We start from the raw sequence: 17,581 nt of genomic DNA on the forward strand, positions 1-17,581 counted from the left end.
GGCGGGAACAGGCTCACGCGGCGCTTCCACCCATTGGCGGACGAAGAAAACACGTGGCGGGGTGCGCGAGCGGCCCTCTGGGACTTGTAGTCTTCATCCCGAGGCGCGGCGTGGAGGGGGCGGGGCGAGGTGCGTTTGTGATGCTGATTGACTGGGGGTGTGCGCAGGAGGCGCGCCGGAGCGACGGCGCGCCGCTGGTGTCAAGCGGAAGATGGCGGCGTCCAGGGGAGGCTGAGGGCTCTGGGGAGGTGGTGAGCGGTTTCCGTACAGCCCGAGCGTGCGGCTTGGGGATCCCTTCACTCGGCTTCCTGCTCTCAGGTTTCGCGCGGGTCGTCCTCCCAGGCTCTCGGGCGCGATGTGGAGGAGCTGCCTCCGGCTGCGGGACGCGGGGCGCCGCCTCCTGAACCAGCCTCGGGGTGCCCTCACCGCCTCCGTGCGGCCGGGGCCAAACCCCCTGTCCCCTGCCCGGGCCTATGCCCCCCCAACAGGTGAGGGAGGTCAGAGCAGGTTCACTTTTGGCCAGGGATCGAGCCGGGCTAAGGTGGGCTGAGGGGTTCGGCTGTGCAGGGCAGGGTAACCGAGGAAGGGTGCAGGCTCATGAAGTTACGCAGTGCTTTCGGGTCCTGCTACAGATGGGGGTGGGGGGAGGGCGAATAGAAGCGCAGGCAAGGGCAGACCGCTTGAGGGTCATGGGGGGAGGGCGAATAGAAGCGCAGGCAAGGGCAGACCGCTTGAGGGTCATTTGGCACGTGCAGCTTTTCTCAGCGCTTATGGTTTTCCTTTCCAGTAAGGAAAGCAGATGGCATTCTTGTTTTCAGACAGGGAAATTTGGGTTCTGGATCAGGACTACACCAAGGTCACAGAGCAGACTCTGAGAAGTTTGTGGAGGGCAAAGATCGGCCTGTTTTCTGTGTCCCGATGGCTGGGCACAGAAGGACCCTGGAACCGGGGCATTCGGTCGGCATTCATCTTCCATCCCGGCCAGTTTCTCTGCAGGTTTCCTGGCCCTCCCTCCCACTGGCCTACCACGATCCCTGCCATTTCTGCTAAGGAGTTGACCCCGATGCCTCCTTCCTCTACTTCTGACTGATAAGGCCTAGAAGAAGGTAGTGGCTTTGTCACTGCTTCTGGGGACAATTTTTAGGGAAAGAGTGGGAGTGAGTGCCTTAAATGAGTGAAGAGTAGTAACACTCTCTTTTCATTCAGTTAGTTTTTCTGTGCTGAGAGCTGGAGGCACGGTGGCCTTCCAGGCAGTCGTGGTCTCCCTCTCATGATGTTCACTGTCAACTGCAGGTTATAATAGTCTGATTAAGCAATAGTGTGTAGTATTTTGTGATAAGGGAAATACAAGGAAGCTGGGAGAACATAAAGAAGCACCTGTTTCCACCTCGGGGGTTTTGAGGCTCTAGAAAGGGTCTTGGATGAAAGGACGTTTCAGCTGAGTCTTGACAGATGAATAGAAGTTCAGTGGAGAGGAGGAGGAAGAGTGTTGGTGGCTAGAACAAGTTCAGAGATGACAGCAGAGTGTGAGGAACCTTGCTGTAATGCTGCCTGCTTTAGAAAATCTAGAACTCTAAGATAGTTTGGCATTGTGGCAGAAGTACAGGTCTGGGGTTTAATGCTGGCTGAACCTGTGAGGTACCGTGTGATATTGGGCACGAGACTGCTTCCTTTGGGCCTCATTTTCCTCTGTGAGTTGAAGGACTAGGTTGCCTTCGAGGATCCTTCTGTTAAGTTTCATAATTTTATGCAAATGGAGAGAGTTGGATGCAGCAAGGAGCTGAGCTTTTTTACCTGCCAGGGTCCACGTTGAAAGGCCTGGACGTGGGCCATGAAGAGCCAGTAAAGAGGGAAGGGCATCTGTGATGTTATGAGCTATAAGGAGAAATATACAGTTGGCCATTGAACAACATATGGGTTAGGGGCACCAGCACAACCCCCACCAGCAAAAATTCACATGTAACTTTGATTCCCCCAAAACTGAACTACTAATAACCTACTGTTGACCAGAAACCTTAGGTATAACATGAACAGTAGATGAACGCCCATTTGCTATGTTATACGTATTATATTCAGTATCCTTAAAGTAAGCTGGATTAAAGAATGTTATTAGGAAAATTATAATAGAATCTTAAGAGAAAATAACATGTACTGTACTGTAAAAAAAAAAATCTAGGTATAAGTGGATCTGCGCGGTTCAAACCCATGTTGTTCAAAGATCAACTGTTTGTATTTGGTTTTCCTGCAGTTCCTGGCATGCATCTCTTAAAACCCTCGTAATTACTAAGCAATAAGAGCTACGGAAGAAGCTTTTGTTACGATATTTGGTCTCTTGTCCTAAAATAGCCTCAGAGATACAAAATCCGGAAGGAGTGTTTTATTCTTAAGGCCCTTTCAACCACACCTGAGGTTATGTTAATGAGGTGGCTTTTGGAAAGCACCTGAGGAGGGTGGGGGGGCTGGTTGCCAGGGGAACCGACCGCAAGATTAGAGTTTCGGTACTCTCAGTTCCACCCCCGGACCTCTGGGGAGGGGAGAAGGGCGGGAGATTGATTTGATCACTAATGGCCTGTGATTTAATTAATCATGCCCATATAATGAAGCCTCCATAAAATCCCTGAACTGTGGGGTTCAGAGAGCCTCTGGGTTGGTGAACACGTAGCGATGCTACGGAAGCCCCATACCCTTTCCCCCATAGCTTGCCCTGTGCATCTCTTTGTGTGGCTGTTCCCGAGTTGTATCCTTTCATAATAAGCTAGTAATCTAGTAAGTAAAATCTTTTTTTTCTGAGTGCTATGAGCTACTCTGGCTAATTGGAGGGATCGTGGGAACCTCTGATTTATAGCCAGTAGGTCAGCAGCATAGGAGACCGACCATCTGGGCTTGCATTTGCCATCTGCAGGGAGCCGGGGAATGCAGTCTTGTGGGACTGAGCCCTTGTGGGATCCGATGCTATCTCCAGGCAGATACCGTCAGAACTGAATTGAATTGTAGGACACCCACTGGTGTCACAGAGTTGATGGGTGGCAAAACCCCCACGCATTTGGAGTACAGGGTGTCTGTGTGAATGTGTAAAGGAAAACGAGAGTTTCCTTTACAATATCCCGGGAAGATAATGACACAAGCAAAGGGACACATTCAGGAGTTCACTTAAGTTGGCACAGGCAGAGGGTTGATTTAGACTCGTGGATGCCACCTGCCACTATGGTGGCCCACGACCCACCGACTCTGCTTCCTTTCTACTGCATACTTTACTAGTTTAGGCTCTTGGAAGTATCTGGCTCATGGTAGTTAGTCAAACATGAAAGAAAATAGGAATGAAAGAATGAAGCCCGGTGGGAGGGAGGTACCTGAAACCAGGCCAATGAGTGCACTGCAAAGACATTACCGGTTTGACATTCCGTGAGTCTCTGGGATGGCGGAATAGTAAACCCAGGTGGGTGACTTCTCCACGAAGACTTGGTTGGCAAGCAGATTGAACTTGGCTCCTTGGGAATGCAGTGCCGCTGAAGGGTGTCAGAAGGAGAGGAGGGGTTTGGGAAAGGGTCCCTGGGGTGTTGGAGGAGATTTTGCAGCAAGGAGACCTGTGTGAGGGTGTGGGGTGGTCCAGCTCTATACTGCTTGTCCGCGATCCACCAGCTCTTTATAGAGGGGGAAGGTGTTCTGGAGAGGCTGCTTGTCTTGCTGAGTGCCATGCCCAGCAAAAGTCCAGGCTGGTGTCCTCTGTTTAAATTGTCACCTGGATGGGGCGCCTGGGTGGCTCAGTCGGTTGAGCGTCCGACTTCGGCTCAGGTCGTGATCTCGCGGTCTGTGAGTTCGAGCCCCGCGTCGGGCTCTGTGCTGACAGCTCGGAGCCTGGAGCCTGCTTCGGATTCTGTGTCTCCCTCTCTCTCTCTCTGCCCCTCCCCCGCTCACGCTCTGTGTCTCTCACTCTCTGTCAAAAATAAATAAACATTTAAAAAAAAATTTAAATTGTCACCTGGACAAGTCATTTAGCTTCTCAGAATCTCTACCACCTCAGAGGCATTACTTGCCCTGCCTTTATAGTGCGGCTGTGTTGGGTTGCGGGAGATTCTGTAGACAGAGCCCCCAGCCTGCCACCTGTTTTTGTAAATAAAGTTTTATTGGAACACCGCCATCCTCATTCATTTTCGTATAATCTAAGGCTACTTTCACTGCAGAGCTGACTAATTGCAACAGAGACCATATGGCCCGCCAAGCCTAAAATATTTACTCTGGCTCTTTATGGGAAAAGTTGGCCAACCCCTCCTCAGGATGCTAGAGCAATTGGGAAAAAAACGTGTTTAGTGATTTAGCTCATTTACATTAATTGCTATGGCAGATGTATTTGCCCCGAAGAGTTTTTAAAGTTTATTTATTTGGAGGGAGACAGAGAGAGAGAGAGAGAGAACCCCAAGCAGGCTCTGTGCTGCCAGTGCAGACCCCGAGGTGGGGCTCAATCCCACGAACCATGAGATCATGCCCTGAGCCGAAATCAAGAGCCAGATGCCCAACTGACTAAGCTACCCAGGCACCCCAACCCTGAAGAAATTTTTTTTTAACAGCTTTATGGAGAGACAATTCACTTACAATTCACTCATTTAAAATGTAGAATGCAGTGGTTTCTAGTATCTTCACAGAGTTGTACAGCCATCACCATGGTTCTCGAACATTTTTATCACCCCCAAAAGAAGCCCTGTGCCCTTTAGCCATCACCTTTTCCTTCCCTCCCTATCCCTCTAGCCCTAGATAACCACTATTCTACTTCCTGTCTCTGTAGATTTCCCTAGTTTGGACATTTCATAAATGGAATGCAGTCTTTTTGGGGGCAGGCTCTTTTTTCATTTAGACTGTTTTCAAGGTTTATTTATCCAAGTTGTAGCATGTATCAGTACTCTCGTGTTTTTCATAGCTGAGTAATATTCAGTTGTATGGCCATATCACATCTTATTTCTCCATCCATCTCCTGATGAACGTCTGGGTTGTTAACATCGTTTGGCTATTCCAAATGCTGCTATAAACATTTGTGTACAAGTTGTGTGTGTGTACAACTTTTTATGTGGGTGTATGTTTTTTTTTTAATTTTTATTTTTTAACGTTTATTTATTTTTGGGACAGAGAGAGACAGAGCATGAACGGGGGAGGGGCAGAGAGAGGGGGAGACACAGAATCGGAAGCAGGCTCCAGGCTCCGAGCCATCAGCCCAGAGCCCGACGCGGGGCTCGAACTCACGAACCGCGAGATCGTGACCTGAGCTGAAGTCGGCCGCTTAACCGCCTGAGCCACCCAGGCGCCCCGTGGGTGTATGTTTTCATTTCTCATAGACACATATCTGAAGAGTAGAATTGTTGGTCAACTGGTAACTGACTTTTTGAAGAACTGCTACACTTTCCCAAGGTGGCCGTACCAGCTTACGTTTCCACCAGCCCTGCGTGAAGGTCCCAATTTGGCCACACCCTTGTCAACTTTTGTCATTACCTGTTTTTAATTATAGCCATCCCAGTGGTTACAAAGTGGTTTCTCCCGCTTTTGCTTTGCGTTTTCCTGATGGTGATGAAGTCCAGCATCTTTTCATGTGCTAATCTGTGTACCTTTTCTTTGGTGGAGAGATGTCTATTCAGATCCTTTGACCATTTTTTAGTTGGGTTGTCTTTTTTATTTTCAGGCTGTCAGTTCTGAAATAGATGGTCTGGAGCCGCCCTAGGATTAATGGATGGAGTCATGCCCGAAGTCAGAATCTAGCTTTAAGGCTTCAGGCCCACCAGATGGCACTGTTTAAAAAGATAAAGGTGTTGAGACCTTCCAGAGGGCACTTCCTCTGTTCTTGCTGCACTGTGGGAGTTGTAGTTCTGAAGCTTTGAGTCTTTCCAAAGCAAAGGCCTGGCGAAAATTGAGGCTGGTAGAAAGATTGCTCCCTGGTCCATGAAGCCCAGGACAGGAGGAGGAATGTAGGAGAAGGGACACAGAAAACAGCCTGTTTCTTTCTTTCTTTCTTTTTTCAAGTTTATTTATTTTGAGAGAGAGTGTATGTGTGCACGTGCACGTGGGGGAGGAGCAGAGAGAGAGACTCCCAAGCAGGCTCAGTACTGTCAGCATGTAGCCCGACACGGGGCTCGAACCCAGGAACTGTGAGATCATGACCTGAGCTGAAATCAAGAGCCGGGCACTTAACCGACTGAGCCCCCAACAGGCCTGTTTCTTTTTATGGATTGAAATGACCTCATAGGAGAAGGACCTGATGGTCATTAATTTCCAAGTCACTCATCACATGAGCAGGTTTTTAAAGTCGCTCGCTGCTTCTCTGTGTATATAGCCTATTTTCTTGGGGCTAGCTTTTAAAATTCAATACTTGTTCACATACCTGTCTTCATATCTACATAGTCCACGTGTAAAAGGCACCGACCGTGTTTTTGCCACTGAAACAGATGTTCTGTAAAGAGAGCGATTCATACTGAGAACAGACCCAAGTTCTGTGTGCTCCTACAAGGCTTAGGTGTTAATTTCATCTTTAAAGATGAGGTCCCTGTTGCTGACAGCTAGTCCTGTGTTCACTGAGAATATGGGTGCTTCAGAGGTCCCTGGTCTCACGATTTATTTTACGTGACCCAAGACCTTTGAGGGTTCAGGTGAAGAACCTCCATCTTTTGACATTGTTGGGGGGCATGGATTCCGCCAAATTAGTTTTCCAGATCCTGGCTTTGTTTTCCTATGTGAACCTCTAACTTGGCTCCCTCTGCCTCCGTACTGTGACCTACCCAGCCCCCTCCCCCAGATCCGGCCCTCACCACCCTCTCTGGGCATCTCGAACCATCCTCTGTAGGATAGCTACGTTCTTGTCCTTCTGACCATCTTGTTAGTTCTCCAAACTCTCATGCTCTCATGAGGCCAAAGACCTTCCTGTAAGCAGTTTCTTCTGCTGGAAATTCCTTCCACACACACCCCCACCCCACCCCTCCGAGAAAAGAATCCATCAGTGCAGACTGGCCAACTCCTGCCTCTCCATCAGGTCTCAGATGAAATCTGACTGCCTGGAGGTCTTCCTTTAGCCCGCGATGAGATGAGATTAGGCTCTCCTGGTGTGTGTGCGTGTGTTTGTGTGTGTTTCCAGTGTTCCTTGTACTTGGGCCTTCAAAATCACTTTACTGTTTGGCTGGATTCGCGTTCAGCTGCCCAGCAGACAGGAAGTGCCTTGAGAGCAGGGGTGAGCTTTGATTCTGACCCCCAGGTCTTATTCCCCTTCCTGGAACAGGGTCGGTACTCACTGGAAGTTTGTTCTAAGCCTGAAGTTTGCCCCTCCACGTGTCCACTGCGTTCAGGTGAGCACGTGTTTAAAACACGCCGCACGTGGGCCTGCCCTGTCCTGAAGCCCGGCAGACTTTGTGCCCCTTTCGCCCAGGGCTGTCGTCTCTTTCTGCATGGCTTACTGCTGTTTTGAGCGATTTGGGTTAACCCAACCTTGCCCTTCTAGCCTTCCCACCCCCTTCCAGTTTTCTGAATCAGATACAGAGGGGGACCTGGCCAGGACAGAGGAACCAAAGCCTGACCAGCAAAGCAGAGAAAAAAAGACTTCCCTCGTGGGAAACCTCACTGCCCTGCCAGCTTTGGAAGGTTCAGCCTGTGCTGTCAGTTTCTGCCCCAAGTCCAGGTCTCTCGGGCCCACTTCCCGGGGCTGTGTCGCGCTGTGTGCTAGAATGCTCTCTGGTGGCGCTTCCTGCCGATGGGGGCAGATCCTTCCCCCACTGGTGATGAGTCAGCTTTCAGATCTCTTCCCACTTCCTGTCTGGCCTGGCTTTAGACTTGTTGCCCAGCTCAGGCATTGGAGAACATACTGGATGTGGTCCGGGTGCCTCCAGACCTATGCAAGGAGGCCTCCAGGTTCGTGTTTCATCTGCTACCCGAACGTGACACGTGAAATAGGGGCATTTGAAAGCACCATGATGGCGCAGACTTTCTTTCTTGGAGTCAAATGTGTGAGAGAATCACTTATCGTTTCAGGGAAAGGTGGTAACTCGGGCCATAATAATGCAGGAGCATCTCGGTGGCCAGACCCTGCCTGCCACTTTATTTATTTTTTAAGTGTTCAGACTCCATAAAGACAGGGATTTTTGTCATTTTTATTCATGGTTTTATCCCACGTACCTAGAATAGTGCCTGGCACCTGGTAGGCATACGGTTTTTGGAAGTGGGAAACCCGTTGGGCTTTAGTAAAAGCGTGACTGTGGACATGCAGTTTGGACATGAAGCATCAATGATAGAACACGAAATTTGGGAAAAACTGATGGGTCGTGGGAAACCTGAAAATACCACGTTTGGAGGAAGACCGGATACTCTGCCTCCGTTTTACCTCCCCACCCCACCCCACCCCACCCCCACCCCTGCCATGCACAAACGAAGCTCTCCTGATTTTCATAGTCTGTTTGAATTAATTCTTTTTAATGTGTATTTATTTTTGAGAGAGAGAGAGACAGAGTGTGAACCGCGGAGGGGCAGAGGGAGAGGGAGACACAGAATCCGAAGAAGGCTCCAGGCTCTGAGCTGACAGCACAGAGCCTGACACGGGGCTTGAACTCACGAACTGCGAGATCACGACCTGAGCCAAAGTCAGATGCTTAACTGACTGAGCCACCCAGGCACCCCTGAATTCATTTTAATTTATGTTTGGTTCGCTTTTTTTTTTTTTTAAGCACTAAAAGAAGTTAAAAAGCATTAAAAACTAATGAGTTCCCTCCTCCGCATGCTGCATTGTTATTTCCAACAAGTAACTTCACTAATGGACTCTGAAGGCTTTTAGCACCCAGTAAATATGGAACAGCAGGAACGAATGAAAGAGTCAAGGTTTTGTGCTAACAAAGGTTAAGACTGGGTTACGGTTTTTAGCTCCCAAAATGTGACCTACTTGTTCCTTATTAGCTGAAGTAATCTGCATAATTCCTCTGAGGCCCTCTTGGTTTTTAAGCCCTCCAAGTAGAAGAGGGGGGATTTGTTTACATTTTCATACAAGATTTTATTCAAGTTATTTTCACGTATCATAGGACACATATTCCTCCCCCCCCCCACCCCACCCCACCCCACCCCACTTTTTTAAAGTTTATTTTGAGCTAGACGGCACATGAGAGGGGAAGGGGCAGAGAATCCAGAGCAGGCTCTGTGCTGTCAGCGCAGAACCCAATATGGGCCTTGAACTCATGAAACTGTGAGATCACGGCCTGGGCCAAAATCAAGAGTCAGATGCTTAACCGACCGAGCTACCCAGGCACTCCTGTTTCCCCCATTCTTAAAGGAAATGCTTGGAGGGGCACCTGGGTGGCTCAGTCAGTTAAGCATCCGACTTCAGTTCAGGTCATGATCTCGCGGTTCATGGGCTCGAGCCCCACATCAGGCTCTGTGCTGACAACTCGGATCCTGTGTCTCCCTCTTTCTCTACCCCTCCCCTGCTCATACTCTGTCTCTCTCTCAAAAATGAATAAACATTAAAAAAAATTAAGTAAAAAAAAAAAAAAAGGAATTGCCTGGAGTTCTTGTTGAATACACAGGCAAGCTGGTTAATTAGGTTAATTAATTGGATAGAGAGGATGAGAAATGCTCCTGGGATCTCCCCTTACCACACACGTGCACACGTACGTCCACACTGGCTTTCCTCTCTTGCCTACTTAGAGGCATCAGACCCTTGCCCAAAATGGATCTCGGGCTTTACCACATTCAGATACGATCTTTGGATGGGAGCACGTTGTTCTGGCACGGGGGCAGTGCTGGTGGGGGTGGTGTCGGGGGAGGAGCATGCTTAGACGTTAAAGCACTAAGTGCTGGAAAAATCTGTCACGTCAGACAGTCTGCAGCTTTGCAATGCTTCGTGATCAGACTATTCCTGGGCTCGGGGGCTGGGGGGGGCATGACCAGTATGTCCTGTTCCTCCCTCATCCCTGGAGAGTGCATGCCCTCCTCCTTCCAACTTTAATCAGAAGCTGTTGATTATGCCGCATAGAGTAGGGCAGACCTTGAATAGTGATATGAAAATCAAGCCAATCAATCAGCATTAGCAGTAATGACACTAGCTGGTCTTGTCACTTCCTGAGCCGTCTCGACGTTATTTTAAACTGCGTTTTTGAAAAATCTTTTTTTACAGAAAGGAAGAGGTTTTATCAGAATGTCAGCATCACACAGGGTGAAGGTGAGTGTCTGAAGTTTTGACTGCCTCTCTTTCTTTCTTTTTTTTTTTTCTTTTTTTTTCTGTGAATGGGTAGAAACATTTTTCATCTCTAGCCGGTTTCAGCAGTGAGATTACCCTTCGCGCTTTTGTTGGATAGGTTTCTGTAAGCCCTCCGTGAAGGGACTCAGAGTTGTCTTTGTCTGCACCAATTCAAGTAGCTAAATATAGGAATGGTCACTCGATTCCCCTTAACAATCCCTGAGAGGTTTTCATTTGATCTTTCAAGGTGGCTTTGAGATAAACCTGGACCACAGGAAGCTGAAAACTCCCCAAGCCAAGCTCTTTACCGTCCCCAGCGAGGCCCTGGCCATCGCAGTGGCCACTGAATGGGACTCCCAGCAGGACACCATCAAGTTCTACACCATGCACCTGGTAACAAGTTCACGAACGTATACCCCGACTGCTGGCTTCCTAGGGTACCTGGCAAAAATTGAGAGTCTTTTCCAAATTCAGATGAGGCCCTCAGGGGTGGACTCCAGCCACACTCGCCTCCTTGAGCGTGCTGACCCTTCCCCTGCTGGTCTGGCCCGCTGCAGTCCCCCTGCTCAGAACAAGGATGTCATAAGGATTCAATTACATAGAGCAGAGCCTGGTAGTGGAGAGCACGAGACCCGGGCAGCTTCATTACTCCCGGGGCTGCTGTGAGAATCCCACGGGCCCACGGGCTGTCACACACAGCGTGTGGCACGGAGCTCTCGGTAGATGTGCTACAGCTGGAGTTGTGGGGACACATGGGGCCGGGGGCTTCGCTTTGGCTCCAGCACTTCCTGGGCAGTGCCGTCTGGTTCTCCGTGTTGCTGTGGTTGGAGGCAGTGTCCCCTGGGACACAGTGCTTTTTGCCTGGGCCCAGTGGTGGTGACGGGGCTTTTTGCCTCCTGATTCAGACCACATTGTGCAACACGTCTCTAGACAACCCTACCCAGCGAAACAAGGACCAGCTGATCCAGGCGGCTGTGAAGTTTCTGGACACCGACACCATCTGGTAATTGACATTTAGATGGGCATTCCCCTTGGACTGAGTGGGTCCCTTGGGCTGTTTGCCTCATTTGCCCAGACAGTTATCAGAGGAAGACGCAGACCCTTTTCCTTTATCTCAGAGGGCAGGGAGGCGGTCTGCTTGACATCACCACTTAGCCGCCCGCCCTGCGCGTCCCTGGGAGGGAGGGCTCCTCGGGGTACACCAGTGTCAGAGCCCCGGGCGTTCCTTTCTGCAGCCTGGCAGCTGTCCTTTTGTCCGGGCCGGGGTAGGGTAGCATATGTAGCTCTCACGGGCTCCAGGACCAAGGGGGTCACTGGCCAACTCCCGGTGGGGCGTTCGATGCTGGACCTGTGGCCACCGGCACACTCTCACGTAGGCATGGTTGTTCTCACTCGTCAGCTTGGACCCGGAGACGGTCACTCGTTCTCAGGAGCTGGCTGCTTCCACTTCTGAATCCTCCCTCCCGTGCCAGGGTTCTTCAGCTAACTGGGCGGTGGTGTTGGAGGCAAGCTGGGGAAGGACAGAAGTGCTTGAGCGGCACGTGTCGGCCAGCCCAAATGCTCTAGAATCCTGAGCTGTCCCACAGCCTGATCATCGCAGCGGCCCATTTTCCTGCGCACTCACGGTGTCTCTTCTCCCTTCTGCTCACGCCGCACGGTGGCCTTCCGGGGTGTCCCCTCGTCTTCCCGCCCCGTGAGGCCTTGCCGTGCAGCTCCCCTCAGCCGACTCCCATTTCTGGGTCTCTTTGTCACAATAAGTGGCACCACGTGGCGTCAGGTATCCGAGCCAGCAGCTGCATGTGTAGCCAGGAGCGTGTGGGCTCACGAGGTGCCCACGGGCAATTTGTGGCCAGGGGCACGGTCTCTCGGAAGGGTTAGGGTAGGTAGGGACGCAGTGACTGAGCTTCTGGCACAGCATCCCAGGATCCTGATCATCCTAGGATCAGCATCCTGTGGATCTGGGGGTGCGGTGTTAGTGTTCAGAATGGCATTGACCGCGTTGCAAGCCTCGGCCTGTCAGATGACCGGGGACATTTAGGACAGTGGTTCTCAAACCCAAGGTTACATTAGAATCCCCTAGAGGGCTTGTTAAAACACAGATTGCTGGTCTCCACCCCTCAAGCTTCTGCTTTCCATAGATGGGGGGTGGGGCCAGAGAACTGGCATTTCTATCGGGTTCTGAGGTGATGCTCTGCTGCTGGCCCCAAGGCTACACTTTGAGAACTACTGCTTTCGGGAAGGACTGGTAGGGCTGGGCGGGGGGAATTGAGTGGAGAGGTTTTTTGCGGTGGCCTTTTGTGTTTTTCCATCGTCTGTCACTGAGTGAGAGAATTGTACTTTTTTAGTAACGAAGGCGATTTTTGCAATGAATTAGCTACAGGGTGGATGAGCCAGCGACATTAGTGGAACTTCAAAGGAACGAGTGGGACCCGATCATCGAATGGGCCGAAGAAAGGTAAGAGGCGCGGCCCCACAGTGTTGGGCAGGCTGGTGCGGTCAGGGGGCACGCCGGACCACCAAAGCCCTTGGCTAATTGACCCGTGGAATTCAGCACCTCTCGCACGTTTAGGGACGGGACTGGGCACCTTGGGAAAAAGTGCTCCTCAAGTCAGTATCAGCCACCACGCACCAAGCACCTGCCGTCCGTTCGTGCGGTGCTGGACGTAGGGATGGAGCCCCAGCTCTGCCACGGTTGGCTGCGTGACCCCGCGGCTAGTGCCGTGAGCTCTCTGAGCTTCCTTGTCTGTGAGTGGTCCTCATAATCCCCACCTCTTAGTGTATTGTGAGGAGCAAACAAAGTGATGCCCAGTATCCCGCTTGGTACCCGGTAAATACTCAGGTCTGGGCAGTAACCGTCTTTATCATGGCCACGAGTGCTGTACCATTAAAACTAAATCCGAAAACGGCGTATGTGATACGTACGCACGTGAGGACGAGTCTGGTAACGTTTATCCTGTGAATGTAAGGCTTCTAGGAATTGACGATACCCAGCATGGTTCCTTAGCAGAAAGGTCCTTTTGTGCAAAGTTGAACAGACTGTTGATGGGGTGGCAACATGAATTCAATTTCATTTCATTTCATTCCGGGGGATTTTGGAAGGGCTCCTACCACGGTACTGCTCTGACCGTAGTATTTTGTAAGCGTACACAGAGTTGTTTTTGGCAAACCATTTTTCACCAAAGTGATGTCGGGCAGTCTCATTTGTACGCGTTTCCTGAATGCCCACAGTGTGCCGGGTATCCTTGGGTTTTATAGTAAAAGGCACGGCCACTGCACTAAAGGATCCCATAAAACGTAACCACTACAGCATTGTGTAAGAGCTCTGAAGGCACAGTGTCACTGCAGAGTTTAATGAAATATAACAACAGCGTAGGTGCCTGGAGATCTTTGCTCTGGTACAAAATTATCCGCTTTCTGTGGCACTTGAGATTCTCATCCTTAATGGTTTACAAAACAACCTGGCCATTCACGGTGTTGCTGTTAGAAATTTCAGCAAGAATATTTCTAAACCAACAGGAAAAATGAGTTACATATGAAAGAAAATGACAAAAATTGCCTTTACTCCATTATGTTTCTCCTGTGCCTTATATAGTTATGACCGTTCTTGAAAATGTGTCATTGTTGAAGCCAGCTTCAACGCAATAGGACACGGCGAAGCGTTTTCCTTTCAGATACGATGTGGAGATCGGCTCCTCCACCAGCATAATGGGGCCCAGCATCCCAGCCAGGACTCGGGAAGTGCTCACCAGCCACCTGGCCTCTTACAACATGTGGGCCCTACAAGGTATTTGAGGCGCTTCCTACGGGCCTGGGAGGGCGGCCTGATGGGCATAGGCATCCGAAGCCCAGAGTGTCACAGGGGCACTCTAGGGGGCGGCCCCGATGCTAACCCTTCTACTCAGTCCAAGGGGGACAGCAGGCTCCCCACCCTCCCAGGAGAAGGTTGGCTTTCTCCTCTTCAGGCATCTCAACTTCGGATCTCATTGGCCTGGCTCCAGTCACGTGGCCATCCGCAAACCAGTCACTGGGCAGAGGGTGGAGCTCTCTTGACAGCGTACGTTCAGGTCCCGTGCCCACCCTGGGCAGGAGCGGAAGTGGGATCACACCCCCGAGGGAAACCAGAGGGCTGTCTGAGAAGAGCGGGGAAAGAATACAGAGCCGACCGCAAAGCGCACGTCCCCTGTGACCTTTCTCCCCCAGGTCGTGCTTTTGTACCTCTCTAGGGCTGCAGGGACTCACAAAGTGTAGGTCCAGTGACTGCCCTGTTTTGGGGTGGGGTGGGCCCTGGATCCTGACCTGGCTTGTATCCCCGCAGGGATTGAGTTTGTGGTGACCCAGCTCAAGTCCATGGTGTTGACCTTGGGCCTGATTGACCGGCGCCTGACAGTGGAGCAGGCCGTGCTGCTGTCACGCCTGGAGGAGGAGTACCAGGTGAGGCAGCCAGCGGCCCGAGGTGGGGTACCTCAGGGCCTTACCTCTCCTCTCCCTGACTCAGATTAACTGGGGGTGGGAGCTAGCCCATCTAAAATGTTCTTATGTCGATTTGGCCTTCGGCTACTTTCATGTACATCCAGAAATCAAAACTAAGGGCCGATGAAAGTATTGTCAAGAAATAATAACACAAAATAAGGGCAGGGAGGGCTCCCACTGTGTTCTAACACTATGCTTAGCTCTCCCCTCACGCCTCACCTCTTCTGAACAACCTGGCCAGGTGGGGGCTGCCGTTATCCCTTTTTTACACAGGAGGAAACGGAGGCATGGGTCCCACCCCTGGAAAATGCTGGAGCCAGGGTTCGGAGCCAGGTCTGGGTGACTCCAGGCCTTCCCCACTATCTACAGATAGAGGTTCACAGGCAGATCAAGGTCGTCTGCCTGGGCCCCGAAGAACGGGCCCCGCGAACAGGACTAGGAGCCACGTTCGTGCTCACACAGAGGCTAAGCTGAGCCTTGGCGCCCTGACTCACACGGTGGGTCATCTGGCTGGCAGAGCAAACACGGGTGGCTGCTGTTTGTACATAAGTTTTCATTTAGTGGGTTTGAAATTAATATGGTTTCGCTACACTGTCATTTGCATTTTTTAACTCTGAGAATTATGGCGTTCTCTGCAGTCTTTTTACTGCTTTCTTTCCAACCTCAGAAGGTTAATTGCTATTACAAATCGGCTCCTAGCATGATGAAAACCCTTTTGTAATGACATTATTTCCCAAGCCCGTCTAGTCATCTGCTCAGAAAAATGCCAGGGGTAAAAACTGTTTCTCTGTCGCAAAAGAGGCCAGCTAGAAACAATTAAACAGGCAGGGAGTGATGTGTGGGGGTGTGAGGGCTTTGGGAGGTGGGGGGGGGGGGGCGCCAGGAAACCTGCCCTCTGTTCTGGGCTCTGCATTTGATGGTGGCACCCGAGCCAGGCCATCAGTCTCTGAACTAGGTTCGATCTGCCACAAGTCAGGGGGTTACCTGGGTTACGTATGGAGGCCTCTCCAAAGGTGTAAAGTCTTCAGACGACAGATCACAGTTGTCCACGTTGACCGGGCTGCCCAAAGATCCCAGTAGCTCGTGTGGCGTGACAGATCCCGAGTTCCTGGATGGGCTGGGGCAGCTGGGCCTGTGGCCAGGGAGGAGCCAGCAGGGCCTGGCTGGAGTCCCGCTGACATCTGGATGGCCACACTGCGTGTCTGGGCTTCTCCCCTGCAGTTGTTAGAGCCCTGGAGACAATCCGCAAGTCGGCTCCAGCGTGCAGAGCACAGGTTTCTTCAGCACCCCCGGGGAGTCGAAACTGAAGCGACCATGTGGCCTTGGTTGATTTATTTATCCCACCCACACTGGCGGGGGGGGGGGGGGGGGGGGTAAGGCGGGGGGGGGGCACTTGCAGCCCAGCCCAGCGAGGCAGCTTGCAGAGGATGACATTTTCCAGGCTGCCTCCCACCAGCCTCCTTGTGGGAGGAGGATGGCATTCGGGTTGGGCCCCCTTGGGGGGAGATGCACGTGGCATTTGTGGCAGTGGGTGCCTCTGGGTCCTGGACCTGGACGGCACCCCTCCCAAACTGTCCGCACCCCGTCAGCACGGCTGCCTGCTCTGCCCACCTGCGTGTCCTCACCTGCCGCCTCCCCCGTGGGGGTCTCGCGTTTTGGCAAGACGGGGGCCCAGTCCGGTCCCCCCACCCCAGCTATTGGGGTGGAATGTGGCTCTGGCCGGTCGGCAGGCGGACCCTTGGCCGGTCACCCAGCGGCATGTCACGTCCTCCCCTCAGATCCAGAAGTGGGGCAACATCGAGTGGGCCCACGGCTACGAGCTCCGGGAGCTGCGGGCGCGCACGGCCGCCGGCACCCTCTTCATCCACCTCTGTTCCGAGAGCGCCACGGTGAAACACAAGCTCCTGCGGCAGTGAGGCGGGGCGGGCAGCCCCAGCGGGACAGAGGCTGCACGCACGGCCACAGACGCCCCAGCTCGGCGCTGCCCCGAGATGCCCCCAGGACCCGGAGCGGCTGTCGAGGTCAGCTCCAGTCCAAGCTGGGTGCCCCCGCCCCGGCCGGCAGCCAGCGAGCCGGCCAAGCAAACCAGTGACTTCCTCCCAACCTGATTTTATTAAATATTTCTCTGCCCTGGAAATGTGGAGGCCTGTTTTCCTTTGCACCTCCACTTTTCTCCGTCCCTCTTGTCGTGTCTGGGTTTCACCAAGGTCAGACAGCTTCCCTCCCACGGCACGTTTTGGTATTTGCCGCCCGTGGCCGGGAGCCTCACGCAATTGGGGAAATCACGTCAACACACAACTCTGTGCAGCCCTCGGCCTGAAGACTCCCCCCCCCCCCCCACCCCCGGTTTTTAATCAAACCGTCTTTTGAAACTGAGTCCTTTTTGTTCTAAGCTGGTTATTTCTGTTCCTGGGATTTTAGAAGAAATAATTTACTCTCGAAAATAGAAAATCGGCGTTGTTTGTGGGTTAAAAGCCCAGGCAGGCAGGGCAAGGCCACCTGACTTGTGTCCTGCTTCCAGGAGCCCTCCGTGCCCTCCCGACGTGGCCACTTGCTCTGCCCTGGGTGGCAGGTGCGGTCTCCTGGTGCCAGGACCCAGTGCAAGGGAAGCAGGAAGGATCCGAGAGTTTGGGCAGCGAAAGAGTCTGAGCCGCCTGTCCTGGTACCCGAGTAATAAGCTGGCATCACCCCCCTCATGGAGGGGGTGCTTCTCCACACTTTCCACGTGCCCTCCCTGACCCCCTTGACCGTGCTCAGAGGAGGCACTGTTGTCATACCCCCACCTCATAGACGAAGCTCAGGCTGCAGAGGTGATGGGGGAGGTCCAGCCCGTGCCCTTAACCTCCAGAGGGTACTCTGGTCCCCGCAGCCAACCTTAGAGCCACAGGGAGCCACGGCCTCTGCCTTGGGGGGCTGGCGCAGGCC

General features: G+C 52.2%; 1 protein-coding gene across 3 annotated transcripts; it reads left to right on the plus strand.

The window, feature by feature from the left end:
* The first annotated feature begins 136 nt into the window (after positions 1–136).
* ATPAF2 (ATP synthase mitochondrial F1 complex assembly factor 2) lies at positions 137–16,793 on the plus strand. Of its 3 annotated transcripts, XM_042914985.1 has the most exons (9): positions 137–488; positions 10,124–10,168; positions 10,434–10,579; positions 11,092–11,189; positions 12,561–12,641; positions 13,858–13,970; positions 14,502–14,617; positions 14,930–15,153; positions 16,435–16,522. In XM_042914985.1, exons 1-8 carry the CDS (start codon positions 356–358, stop codon positions 15,128–15,130), a joined length of 933 nt encoding a protein of 310 aa, XP_042770919.1. In that variant the 5' UTR covers positions 137–355; the 3' UTR covers positions 15,131–15,153; positions 16,435–16,522. The 3 variants fall into 3 exon arrangements, with proteins under 3 accessions (XP_042770919.1, XP_042770920.1, XP_042770918.1); XM_042914986.1 differs by lacking the exon at positions 14,930–15,153 and having other exon boundaries at positions 149–488; positions 16,435–16,793; XM_042914984.1 differs by lacking the exons at positions 137–488; positions 14,930–15,153 and adding an exon at positions 7,043–7,316 and having other exon boundaries at positions 16,435–16,793.
* The last annotated feature ends 788 nt before the right edge of the window (positions 16,794–17,581 follow it).

Source organism: Panthera leo, chromosome E1 (assembly GCF_018350215.1).
Source record: "Panthera leo isolate Ple1 chromosome E1, P.leo_Ple1_pat1.1, whole genome shotgun sequence".
Lineage (NCBI taxonomy): Eukaryota > Metazoa > Chordata > Mammalia > Carnivora > Felidae > Panthera > Panthera leo.

Coding starts and splice junctions, on each gene's coding strand:
- ATPAF2 (XM_042914984.1), top strand. CDS start 7,058: ATGAGATTAGGCTCTCCTGGTGTGTGTGCGTGTGTTTGTGTGTGTTTC. Junction 7,317..10,123: donor CACGTGTCCACTGCGTTCAG/GTGAGCACGTGT, acceptor CTTTTTTTACAG/AAAGGAAGAGGTTTTATCAG. Junction 10,580..11,091: donor AGTTCTACACCATGCACCTG/GTAACAAGTTCA, acceptor CTCCTGATTCAG/ACCACATTGTGCAACACGTC.